This window comes from Lipotes vexillifer, unplaced genomic scaffold, assembly GCF_000442215.2.
Source record: "Lipotes vexillifer unplaced genomic scaffold, Lipotes_vexillifer_v1.1 scaffold528, whole genome shotgun sequence".
In the NCBI taxonomy this organism is placed as follows: Eukaryota; Metazoa; Chordata; class Mammalia; order Artiodactyla; family Lipotidae; genus Lipotes; species Lipotes vexillifer.
In genome coordinates, this window is record NW_006794582.1 from 1,796,921 (window position 1) to 1,809,841 (window position 12,921).

Consider the following 12,921-nt stretch of genomic DNA (forward strand, 5'->3'; position numbering starts at 1 on the left):
AACAGGCCTCGAACCTGCGTCCCCTGCATCGGCAGGCGGACTCTCAACCACTGTGCCACCAGGGAAGTCCCCTTATAAATTCTTGATACAAATCCTCTGTCAGATATGTGAGATGCAAATCTTTTCTCTCACTCGGTCTTGCTTTTTCATTTCCTTAAGAGAATCTTTAAAAGAGAAGTTTTTTATTTTGGTGAAGTTCCATTTATCAAATTTCTCTTATAATTGGTGATATTTTGCATTTTCTATCTAACAAATGTTTGCCTTTTCCAAGTTAAGATATTCTCTCAAGTTTTCTTCTAGAAGGTTTATAGTTTTAACATATATTTAAGGTCTATGATTTGTTTGAGTTCATTTTTGTGTATGGTGAAAATAGAGGCTACATTTTTGTGAGTTTTTTGTCTTTTCTCAAATGGCTTCTCTGTAGTTCTAGTACCTTTTTGTAAAGACTATACTTTAATCTAGTCACTTTGGCCTGTCTTACAAAAATCAATTGACCATATATATAAGTGGGTTTATTACTAACACTCTGTCCTGTTCCATTGATTTATACATTTATCCTATGTCAGTTTCACACTGTCTTGACTACTATAGCCTTTCATTAAATAAGTCTTTATTTATTTTGTTTTTGGAAATTCTGGTATTTTATTTCAACTTTTTTTTTTTTTAACATCTTTATTGGAGTATAATTGCTTTACAACGGTTTGTTAGTTTCTGCTTTATAACAAAGTGAATCAGTTATACATATACATATGTTCCCATATCTCTTCCCTCTTGCGTCTCCCTCCCTCCCACCCTCCCTGTCCCACCCTTCCAGGCAGTCACAAAGCACGGAGCTGATCTCCCTGTGCTATGCGGCTGCTTCCCACTAGTTATCTATTTTACGTTTGGTAGTGTATATATGTCCATGCCTCTCTCTTGCTTTGTCACAGCTTACCCTTCCCCCTCCCCATATCCTCAAGTCCATTCTCTAGTAGGTCTGTGTCTTTATTCCTGTCTTACCCCTAGGTTCTTCATGACATGTTTTTTTCCTTAAATTGCAAATGGTATAATTTCAGGCCCACTGAGCAGGGAAGTTTATCTTGGGGAGCAGTCAGGGCCCTGGAAATCAAACAATGTCAATGACTGCAAACTTCAATGAAACAGAGGACCAGCCAAGGTTGTACATGCCAAGAAGTAATCTTAGGCTGTGACCTAGACCAAGATTGGCTGGATTTTTTTTTTTTTTTTTTTTTTTTTTTTTTTTTTTTTTTTTTAAGGGTCCTATGTGGGCTGCTGGAGTCTCACTGGACCTGCTGTCTCCTCCTGATACTGCTCTATGCTCCAGACTTTGTTCTTCCCCCATCAAAACTGACCCTTCCTATGTTCCACCCTCAGGGCCACAAAAAAGTACAAATGGCTGATGTTAAAATATAATTTTCAAAATGGTTAAAAAAAAAGACTTTTGAGGAAATATAAAATCAATACTTATCAAAGATCTATCTAATTCATTATTATTATCAATCAGTGAGGGAACCAGTAAGATGTTAGGACAGGTTCAAGGACCATTTGAGAAGCTGGAGTATTTATAGGCAATTTGACAGAAGAGTGTTAGGATAAGTTTGCTGAGTTCAGTTTTAAAAATGACTAATGTCCAACAGGTCATAAATCTTTGGGATTATCTGTACTACTAGACAAAAATTATTTTTACCTCTCCTGGACAAAATCTACAAGTTAATAAGTAACTTCGATAAGTCTGGGACTTCTAATGAGAGGTAAACAATGAGATGAACTAAGTGCATTCCTCTCGTCTAGACAACACTTAGGTAGTCTTTACCCCCATATGATATTGAAAGGATGTGCTGTCTACCTTTTTGCCTTATTTCCAAGTTTCAGATAATTTCCTGTGTTCATAAATAATCTCCAAATTTTTTTTTATTTTTGACATAAAACAGTCTGATCTCATTTGGTTTGGCTCGATCATTTCCTTAGATGCAGTGAGGGAGCAAATAAAGCATGTGGACCTCCTTGACTGGGCTCTGCAAATCTAGAGTTTTGAAGTATTGAGCCATTTTAGCTTCTGTCCAGAAGTTTTCATATGGAATCTTAAGTTGGACTTTTAAAACCTCTGTTATTCTCTCTTCTACCTAGAGTGACCATCTGTCCCAGTTTGCCTGGGCTGGAGGGGTACCTGGGATGTGGGACTTTCAGTGTTGAAACTGGGAAAGTCTTGGGCAAACTGGAACAAGTTGGCCTCCCTACTAATATAGAAACCAAGCATAAGACTTTCTCTAGCATCTTTCACCTTCAGCACCTACAAATGTGAGGTACTTCCTCCCTTCTTGAGGTTCCTAATTTTTCTAAGGTCCCTCTCCTGCCCAGAAGTAACCTTCCTTATCACCTGTTTCCAGGCCAGCTTCCTGCGAGAGCTTTGCAGGCATTGCTTCCACAAGTGCACCTTACAGTGGACTTGGCACAATTGATTAAATGAGAATCATCTTTTAATACAACATCCAGTTACACAACTGATCTATTCAACTATATCCCAGTAAAAAGGAGGACAGATTCTTATTGAAACTGTGTAAATAACTATATTGCCAGAGAAAGGAAAGAGATTCAGGAAAAGTATTGAAGTGTTCGTTTCTGAATCAGGAGGGGGTCAGTGAGACTCAGATACCATTTAAAATGTTAAATTTCAGTTTATGAAAGCATAATTTCCTAAACTGAAGGTTAGAGGCAGCTCAAGAAGACAGAAGATTTCCTCATACATCCATTAAAATAAAACAATAAAAAAATATATCAACTATATTCCCAGCAAATAACCACAACTTGATTTCCTTCAACGATTCATTCAGTTCCATGTAATTAATTCTTGATCTACTGGATCTTGAGTGAGCTGGCTGCTTCTGGACTGAAAAGAGTCCTAGAAATTGTGATCCACTGACTCAGTCTGAAGGTCAGCTAATGCCAGCTTGGAATCCTGTACCCAAGTAAAGCATCAGTAGTTCGTAGAACCTGGTACAGTCCTTTTCCACAAGACTTGAGTGTGTGCTTTGTGGAAGACACAAACTACCCTGCAGCTTGTAACCAAGCCTTCAGGCAAGGGTAGGAAAGCAGAAGTGTGTTTAGTAATGAGACTGAAAGCCTGTAGTTATTACAGTAACTAATAATATCAGAATGGAAGACAGTAAAATGTTCTATTGGGATATGGTATATAGCTATTTCATAGGAGTTTGATTAGTGTTTCCCCTGAAGATAAGAACATATTTTTCATAGTAAAGACATTGAGAAATCTCTAGGGCCTTCCCCTAAAGCATGCAGTTTCTGAAATATTTATATTAAGAGTGTTTTACCTATGTAAACTTAGCCTAGGAAAGGCTGAATATCTTTTCTGATGTGACAGTTCTTCCCACGATGCTCTTATAACAGTGTTGAGGTACTTAATAAATAAAGAGAAAGATATCCTGACATTTTAATTTTATTTTTTTCTAAATTTAGGATCTGATGTTGGGAAGGCAAAACCAAAAGAGCCATCAGAGAAGATAAGGCACTAGATTAAAATAGAATCATGAGACCCTGGGCTTCCCTGGTGGCGCAGTGGTTGAGAGTCTGCCTGCCAATGCAGGGGACACGGGTTCGTGCCCCGGTCCAGGAAGATCCCACAAGCCTCGGAGCGGCTGGGCACGTGAGCCATGGCTGCTGAGCCTGCGCGTCGGGAGAGGCCACAACAGTGAGAGGCCTGCGTACCGCAAAAAAAAAAAAAAAAAAAAAAGAATCATGGGATCCTGAGAAATAGTACTTGGTTTCCTATTTAATCAAAGTGACAATAAAATAAAACATTTTGAAATAAACATAGAAGGCAACACTATTGCAAGGATATTTAGCTCTTTTATAGGGGAAGTGGCTCTGCTTTTTGTTTTAAAGAAAATTAGAACACGATAAAGCCAAAATAAAGCAGAGAAAATTATTCTGCTGAGACATGGAATCAGTTTTCCGGGCAACTTACACAGAAGATTAATAGTAACCCCTTTTTAACCCTTGCCTAGAGCTCTAAGACCAATTTATCATTTTAATAGAGATGGAGCCAAATTCTAGTTTTGCATTAATATAACATGTGGCAGTAAAACTTTCACAAGATTGATTGATTTTTTTTTTAAACAAATTTATTTTTTTGGCTGTGTTGGGTCTTCGCTGCTGCGCACGGGCTTTCTCTAGTTGCGGTGTGCAGGGGCAACTCTTCGTTGTGGTGCATGGGCTTCTTATTGCTGTGGCTTCTCTTGCTGCGGAGCATGGGCTCTAGGCACGCGAGCTTCAGTAGTTGCAGCAGGCAGGCTCAGTAGTTGCGGCTTGCAGGTTCTAGAGCGCAGGCTCAGTAGTTGTAATGCACGGGCTTAGTTGCCCCATGGCATGTGGGATCTTCCCGGACTAGGGATCGAATCCTGCATTGGCAGGCTGATTCTTAACCACTGCGCCACCAGGGAAGTCCCCAGATTCACATTTTTATAATCTTAAACATCATGTAAAGATAATGTCGGCTTATTTGATAAGTAAAACAAAATGAGAAGTGTAGGAAATTCAGATTAACTAGTTTCTTCACGAAAAACAAATCCAGATCTTATGAAAAATAGAATGTAGGGCTTCCCTGGTGGCGCAGTTGTTGGGAGTCTGCCTGCCGATGCAGGGGACGTGGGTTCATGCCCTGGTCTGGGAGGATCCTGCATGCCGCAGAGTGGCTGGGCCCATGGGCCATGGCCACTGGGCCTGCGCGTCCGGAGCCTGTGCTCCGTGACAGGAGAGGCCACAGTGGTGAGAGGCCCACGTACCAAAAAAAAAAAAATAGAATGTATACTTGTATTATATTTAATATAAGATGGAGAAAACACAGATAGCTATTATATTTGTCTTTTGTAAACCAAAATTATTAAACCAATTTAAGTAATTAATTAATCTTTTAAATAAATTTATTTTATTTATTTATTTTTGGCTGTGTTGGGTCTTCGTTGCTGTGCACAGGCTTTCTCTAGTTGTGGCGAGCAGGGTCTACTCTTCATTGTGGTGCGCGGGCTTCTCATTGCGGTGGCTTCTCTTGTGGAGCACGGGCTCTAGGCACCCGGGCTTCTGTAGTTGTGGCACACAGGCTCAGTTGTTGTGGCTCGTGGGCTCTAGAGCACAGGCTCAGTAGTTGCGGCGCACGGGCTTAGTTGCTCCGTGGCATGTGGGATCTTCCGGACCAGGGCTCGAACCCGTGTCTCCTGCATTGGCAGGTGGATTCTTAACCACTGCACCACCAGGGAAGTCCTAAACCAATTTAATTTAATTTGTCAAAGATTCATCTTAATTATCTGAACCTGGCTCCTTAAAAGTTTTCTGAGTTAGCAATTTCTTGTAAGAGGGATTTTTTTTTTAAGTCCAGCACATTTAAAGCATTAGAAGTTCAGTTTCTTTTTTTTTTTTTCTGTGACTTTGGGGGCCATTAGATTTATATAAACACTCTTTTGTCTCTACAAACCAATCCACACAGAACCCCTGTGAGAGATGTAGTACTCTAAGTCATTAATATCCAGATACAGAAAAATATTCACACTCACAATGAGAGTTAAGGGCCATTCTGAATTACAGACATGTAGACACACAGACAGCGCTTCTTTTCTCCAACCCTAGCCACAGGTCAAAAGTAAACACAGAAACAAAAACTCTCCAGTTCAGATTTCAGAGAGCTGTTCTCCCCAGCGGGCTCAAAATTCTTAACCGATTTGAGGTCACACCTAGAAAAACAAACACACCACCACCAACAACAAAGGATTAGCAAACCAGATTTTCTGTTGTCTCTCAACCGACAGACACTAGGTCTCCTTCATGTATCCTATGGAGATATCCAAATGGTCAGTCCATAAAACGGAATTCCCCATCATAGCTACCACCAAAACCAGAAGCAGAAAATCAGTAAAAACAAAACCGTAAAAACTAGAGAAACAGAGTCAACAAACTTAAAGTTCTGTCACACTTGGGATTCCCTTCAAGAGCCGAGAAAAAAAGTTCCTGGGTTCCCAGAGTCCATCTGGGTCTCTTTTTCCAGCAATACAGTTTACTGTGTTCTGACAGCTGAGTCCACTGGGGTATCTCCATGAACCTCCAAAACTGTCAAAGTAGAATTTCCAAAAAGGTAAAATCATGACCCTTGGACAAAAATAAAATGAGTCTATACCAGAGGTTTTATTTAACTCATTTATTAATGAGAGATGTTATGAATGGTTGAAAGAGCATTTTAAAAGCTGGACAATTTAACAAAGAAATGTTAGAATCGGATTGCTGAGATAGATTTTTTTAAAGCTGGTTAATGTACAACAGGCCATAAATCTTTGGGGTTATCTGTTCCGTCAGACAAAAGTTATTTACATCTCTCCTGGACAAAATCTACAAGTTAACGTGTGACTTCATTTAGTCTGGGACCCCTAATCAGTACCATGTGTTGAATTAAGTACATTCACAGAATCTAGAAGATGCTTGGGTGGCCCTGGCCCCGCTGTAGAATACTGAAAGGATGTGCTGTCCACTTTTTGTACTTATTTTCAAGTTTTCGATAATTTTCTGTTCGGTATTCATTGCATTTTATTTATAGAAGTGAAAACAGATCCAAAAAATGTTCAAGAATAGGGGGAAAGTTAAGTAATTTGGGAACACACCCACTCAAGAGTATGAAGCAGCAATTTCTATGAGAGTTATGGATATGAAGAAATGGATAAGAAAAAGGTACAGCATTGTATACATCATAATACGATTGCAGCTTATGTAAAATATACGCATCTGGGAAAGGTGGGATGGAATTATTTTCATATGAGGAAAGGAGGACACCTTTATTTCTTGCTTCTTCCATCCTGTTGTCTGGAATAGAGATTTCTGAGCTCTGGAAACTTCTTTCACCTTCATGTGGAGGGTGGCACTGAGGGACAGTTAAGCCTCGAGCTTGAAGTCTGAGGCCCTGCAGACATAGTGGAGCTGCCACAGCAGCCCTGGCCCGAATACTTCAGATTACTTATCTCAGCTTTTATTATTTAAGCCTCGGCTATTTGAGTTTTTCTGTTATTGTTTGTTTGTTTTTGCTGAATGCATCTGAGCCTAATCCTAACCCATATGTAATAAAAGAAATAATCTAGGATTCATTCTGTATTTAACATGAACAAGCAATTCCAATTTTTTTTTTTTTAATAAATTTATTTATTTATTTATTTTATTCTTGGCTGCATTGGGTCTTCGTTGCTGTGTGCGGGCTTTCTCTAGTTGCAGCGAGCGGGATCTACTCTTCATTGCGGTGTGCAGGCTTCTCATTGCGGTGGCTTCTCTTGTTGCACAGCACGGGCTCTAGGCGCATGGGCTTCAGTAGTTGTGGTACGCGGGCTCAGTAGTTGTGGCTCATGGGCTCTAGAGTGCAGGCTCAGTAGTTGTGGCTCAAGGGCTTAGTTGTTCCGCAGCATGTGGGATCCTCCTGGGCCAGGGCTCAAACCCATGTCCCCTGCATTGGCAGGCGGATTCCTAACCACTGTACCACCAGGGAAGTCCTCCAAGTTCTAATTAAAATTTTAAACTAGATAGTAGTTTGTGGAGCACAGGCTCCAGACACGCAAGCTCAGCGGCCATGGCTCACGGGCCCAGCCGCTCTGCGGCATGTGGGATCTTCCCGGACCGGGGCACGAACCCGTGTCCCCTGCATCGGCAGGCAGACTCACAACCACTGCGCCAGCAGGGAAGCCCAGTTTTAGATAATTTTTGAAGACTGATAAACACATTCTGGGGAGAATTGGCTACTGTCCTTTATTAGAGTCCTAAAGGGATGAGACTCAGAACAGGTAGGTTTTGATGTTGGATGGAGGAAGGGAAAAGGTGTGGATGAAGTTCAAGGCACTGCTGAGAGGGTGGCATTGGATAGGGTCCAAGAGCCTCAAGGGTCTGCCTTGAGGTCAGGTTGGCGGTGGGACTCCAAAACTGGGGAGAGGGGAGGTGGAGATGGCTACAGACAAACACCCTCTTGTTTTCTGAGGGTGGCCCAGAGCCCTCCCCCGTGGAAACAGTGCCCAACTTACCTCTTCCTTGCAGGTGGCCAAGTTCAGCTTCCTGGGCAGCAAGGAGGAGCCAGGGATGATCTTTGACTGGGTGGATGTGGAGCGGAAGGGACGCCTCTCCCTTGAAGAATTCAGCTCTGGGCTCAGTATGTCTGTCCTGGGAGGGCCTCTGGGGAGTGTGCCCAGCATGAGGTGAGGCTGGGCAGACAGGAAAGACCCCAGGACTCCCTACCAATCACAGGACCTTCATAACATGTCCAAGGGCAGTTCTGGGCATGGATGATGATACAGATTTCTGTGGAGATGAGAACACTTAGCCTGAGTGGGAAGGCAGTTGGTTCGAGGCAGAGCTGAGCCTGAAGACTCTAGCCCAGGAGACTTGACTTCCTTTCCACCAGAGACAGCAGTTTATTAGCTGGCAGCTCCTCTGAGCATCCCCCTCCTCCAGAGAGGCCTCCAGGCTTGCTTTCTGATGCCTCCCTTGTCTTCTCCCCAGTAAAAGGTTTCCCTTCAGCAAGAGGTTAAGCACCACCTGTTCTTGAGACCACAGGCCTTGTTTCTGCCTGAAGAAGGTCACATTCTAGCTTTGGTTAAAGGAAATCAAGGCCCCAGGGAGCAGCAGAGGGTGATGTTTAGTGGGTGGGGGCTTCCCTGGCCCTTCCTTAGCCCTCACTGGCCCAGGTTACTCCAACACCGGCTTCTCAAGACATGCCCAGAAGGACCTAAAGACACCAAAGCCGGAGATGCGCAATATTCCTGATGAGCTTGATGGGGGAAGACCTTCTGGCCCAGGGAATGGAAGGAGTGGTGTCCTTGCAGAGACCCTGAAAAGCACTGTTCAGCTTTTAAAGTCTGCAAAGCCATCTGGAGTTCTCAGGGCTGCTGAGTGTCCAAGAGTTTGGGGGACAACAGGAAGGGAGGCCAGGAATCTGCATTTATAGGTTGGGGCCACCCCAGGAGGTGGTTGCTCCAGTTCTGGTGATTAAGAAACTGGGAGTAGGGAAGGGAAATGAGGGTCTGGAATCGGGAGTGGGGCAGAGGGAACGTTTTGTCCATGTAGCCCCAAGAGGCCATCTTCACATCTGTGTCCATTGTGCCCACTATACTGGGGACTTCCCAAGGTCTATGGAACAAAATTCAACCCCCTTCCCAGGGCCTACAGGCCAGCACCCTTCCAATCTCTTGGGCTCACTCAATACCACTCGCCTCCTCCAGCATGCCAACCTGGCTCTTACCTCAGGGCCTTTGCATGTGCTGTTCTCTCAGCCTGGAATATGCTTCCCTAGAAATCCACATTGCTTGTTCCTTCTTGTTAGTCACATCTCAGTTCCAGTGTCACTTCCTCAGGACACTCCTGACCACCCGCTCTAAAGTAGGCTCTGTCTAGTCTCTCAGTGGAAATTATCCTGTTCATTCCTTTAGCTCACTTGGAAAATCTACTTAAAAAAAAAAAAAAGTGTCCTTTTCAGCATTCATAGACTGTCAGCTCCACCAGGGCAGGGATTTTGGCCAATTTTGTCCCTAGCACATAGTAGATGCTCAATAAATATCCTTTGACTGACTGAAAAGACTGTGTTGGCCACCGTGGAGCTGCTGTGTGACTTCCAGCAAGTCTTTTGGCCTCTCTGGACCTCAGATGTTCATCTGTAAAAGGGACACAGTGTCTACCTGAGTAGACTCCAAAGGTTGATGTGAGGAATGTATGACCCTGGCCCTGTAAAATGTGACTGACACAGATATAATGATTTCCCCAATGACTGGAGCAAGGCAAGGTGGGAGGTCAAGGGACTGAGCCGAACCCCACTCTGCTCCTTTCTGCACCCCCCTGTCTCACAGAGAGCATCTTTGGCTCTAGCCCGAGCACCCACAGGCTACACAGAAGGAGGCCACAGTCCTCCAAGCGAGGATCTGTAGCCACCAGCTTCCCAGTACAGGAGGAGGCCGACGCTGAGGAGAAGGAGGCGTTCTTTGCCTTCATGGAGCAACTGGAAGCCAGCCACTCACTTCCCGAGTAAGGCCAGCACGGTTGTGGGTGCAGGGAGAGCTACTGCTGGTCAGTGGGGGTGAGGACTCTCCTGGACACAAGGTTGAGTGGGAGCCACCACGTAGAGCTGGGCAGAAGTCCTGGTTTAGCCACTTGTTAGCTGTGTGACTGCGGGCAAGTAGCTTAACCTCCGACCTCTGTTTCCCCGGCCACAGAGTGAGTATAAGAGCTGCTGTGGGATTAAAGCCACGTGTGGAGAAAGCCTACCCACTAGGAGTCCATCCCACTCAACCTCTCCCTCCCTGTCCTGCCCTACGTGGTCACTCCTCAGAAGGATTAGCGAGTTGAAGGGTCAGCTCCCTAAGAGGACTCAATTCTTAAAAATACAAAGCTCCCCGAGGGTGCCAAAAAGATGTTCCTCCAGGGGTATGATGGGGGATGCTTTTCAGGCATGGTGATGCTTTGAGTTGGGCAGGACTGGAGACAGGAGAGCTTGGAGACTGCCTCAGGCTCCGGGCTTTTGGCATTCACTCATGCTTAGAGAAGGGGCTCCTGCCTAGAAATGTCCCTCTCACACCCCCCAGGTCCCACTGGGTCTGTTAGAACCAGCAAGGGAATCGCCCTCGCCTGTCTGCCCAGGTTCTCCCAGGTTCTCCCGCCCCACAGGGCTCTGTGAGGACAAGCTCTCAGAGGGTGGGGCAGCTGTTGTGGGGCAGGCAGGGTGGGATTGGGGTGTAGCCTGGCGGAACAGGTGTGGTGGGGAGTGATTTACCCACTTGGCAGCTTTGGCCTGGGCTCAGCCCTCAGGCATCTGTCTTCATGACTTAGTTAAATCCATGTGAAAGCAGCATTTACTGAGTGCCAACTGGGTGCCAGACCCCAAGCCGGTGCTTTCACTGGGTGTGTCTCATTCTCCAGTGGCCGCTTTACAAATAAGTTCAGAGAGGGCATGGGACTTGCTAAAGGTCACACAGCTAGAGTGGGAGAAGAGAGAAGACAGATGGAAGCCCTGGGTCATCGGACTCCCAAGTTCCCCCACCCCACAATTAATCACCAAACCATAGAGAGACAAAGTGTTCTGGGGATTCACGAAGGTAAATGGCACAACTGGGAAAGGTTCCTGGGGGAGGTGGCATTTGAGCTTCACCTTGTAGGGTGTAAATAGATTTTCGTGGCCCAGGTGCCCAAGTCTCTTGGAGTGTTGCCATTAAAACCGAGGAGTGGGGCTCCCCATGCCTCCTGGCCCCGCCTCGTGTCTAATCTCGGGCTATCCTCCCCTCCCAGGCAGGCGGAAATCTGGCAGCTATGGAGGAAGCTGCAGCAGGAGGAGCCACAGCTGGCAGGCAACCTGGAGGGCTTTCTGGCCAAGATGAACAGTCGCCTGCAGGAAGCACGGACTGACAAGGAGGTTCTGGAACTGACCCTGAGGAAGTGAGTTGGGGCCGGGGTGCCCTGCCCGGTGTTGGCACACAATGGGTGCTCTTTACATTTTAGTTGAATCTTAATTGAATTCTCTCAGTTCCAAAGAATGGAGGCCAGGCGTCCACTGCAGGGCTTGGGAGCTGGATGAGCAGAGCTGAACTGGAAGAAGGGGTGACTAAGGGGACCTATTGGGGAGGACAGAGTTAGGCCTTCAGCCAAAGAGGGAATGGTCAGTGTGTCTTGGTGCAGGGCCACTGTGGCACCTAACCCCAGGGCACCACTCACATAGATTACAATGCATGTGGTGATCCTGGGGCTGGCATGGGCACAGCCTTGCCAGGGAGCCTGAGTTATGGGGGTAGGAAGACAGCAACAGCGGGAAGTGGGGACAGAGTGATGGGGCTTTGGGGCCTATGAGACAGGGCCACAGGAACCAACATCTTGATGATGGTTATGGGAGTCGGAATGATGGGATCAGATGATCAATATCAAGGGTATATATGTCAGGAGCTGTTACTGGGATGACTGTTCTCAGGGCGACGGGGGTCAGCGACTGCTGGCAGAGTGAGGTGGACAGTAGCATAGACTGCAAACCCAGGCCCAGACCACCTCTGCCAGCAGCAGGGTCCCAGGGTGCTGATGGGCTGCCTGGTCCCGCCCCCCCACCCCTTCCAGGCGGGACTCTGACCACCGTCGCGAGGTCCAGCAGCTCTACGAGGAGATGGAGCAGCAAATCCGGCAGGAGAAGCAGCAGCTGCAGGCTGAGGTAGGCTCTCTGCGACAGCCAACCTCTCCCCTGGCCCTGAACTCCCCTGCTGGCCAAGCAGCGGGCCGGCCACTGGCCAGTGTGGGGCAGCAGGAGGCTGCTGGGAGTGGATCTTCTCATATCCCTGAGATCTTAATCCTCAGAGAGGTGGGGTGGGGAGTGTTGAGCCTGGGCCCCCTGCTCACCTCTGCCAGGTCTCACGTGTCTCCCGGAGCCACTCCTTCTGCTCTCTGGGTTTCTGTCTCCTATTGCCTGAGCCAGGGCAGCTGCCCTAGACCCCTCCTTGTTGAGACATCCTGGACCCTGCACCCTAGGCCTGGGTGGAGGTGAAGTGTGGGGAGGGCCAGCCCAGTCCAGCTGGGTCTTAGATTCAGCAATACAGGGGCTGAGACCTTTCTGCTCCCCAGAGTGACACCCGGGGCCTGGCCCTCAGCTCCCAGATGCAGGAGGTCCTGGAGGCCAAGGAACGCGCGGTGCAGCACCTGACTGAGGGCCAGAAGGAGGTGAGTGACGGGTTTCCCCGGGAGCCCAATTTCTGATGATTCACAGACCCTGACACCCATCTCCTGAGGGTTCCCTGGGCTCGTTGGGCTCCTGCATCAGAGGTGGCCCCTAGGAAAGCGATGTCTCTGGCCTTTTTCTGAGATGAGGCTGGGTACTGCAGTGGAAGTACTGGGACATGAGTCAGAAGGTCCAAGTTCAAATTCCTGCCGTTT

General features: G+C 46.5%; 1 protein-coding gene across 1 annotated transcript in view; it reads left to right on the plus strand.

The window, feature by feature from the left end:
• RAB44 (RAB44, member RAS oncogene family) overlaps window positions 1-12,921 on the plus strand; it is a 31,167-nt gene that overhangs the window by 4,939 nt on the left and 13,307 nt on the right. The window contains exons 2-6 of the mRNA XM_007467296.1: window positions 8,068-8,179; window positions 9,870-10,044; window positions 11,302-11,448; window positions 12,115-12,205; window positions 12,613-12,708. Coding sequence (XP_007467358.1) covers window positions 8,068-8,179; window positions 9,870-10,044; window positions 11,302-11,448; window positions 12,115-12,205; window positions 12,613-12,708 — 621 coding nt within the window. The remainder of the gene's footprint in view (window positions 1-8,067; window positions 8,180-9,869; window positions 10,045-11,301; window positions 11,449-12,114; window positions 12,206-12,612; window positions 12,709-12,921) is intronic.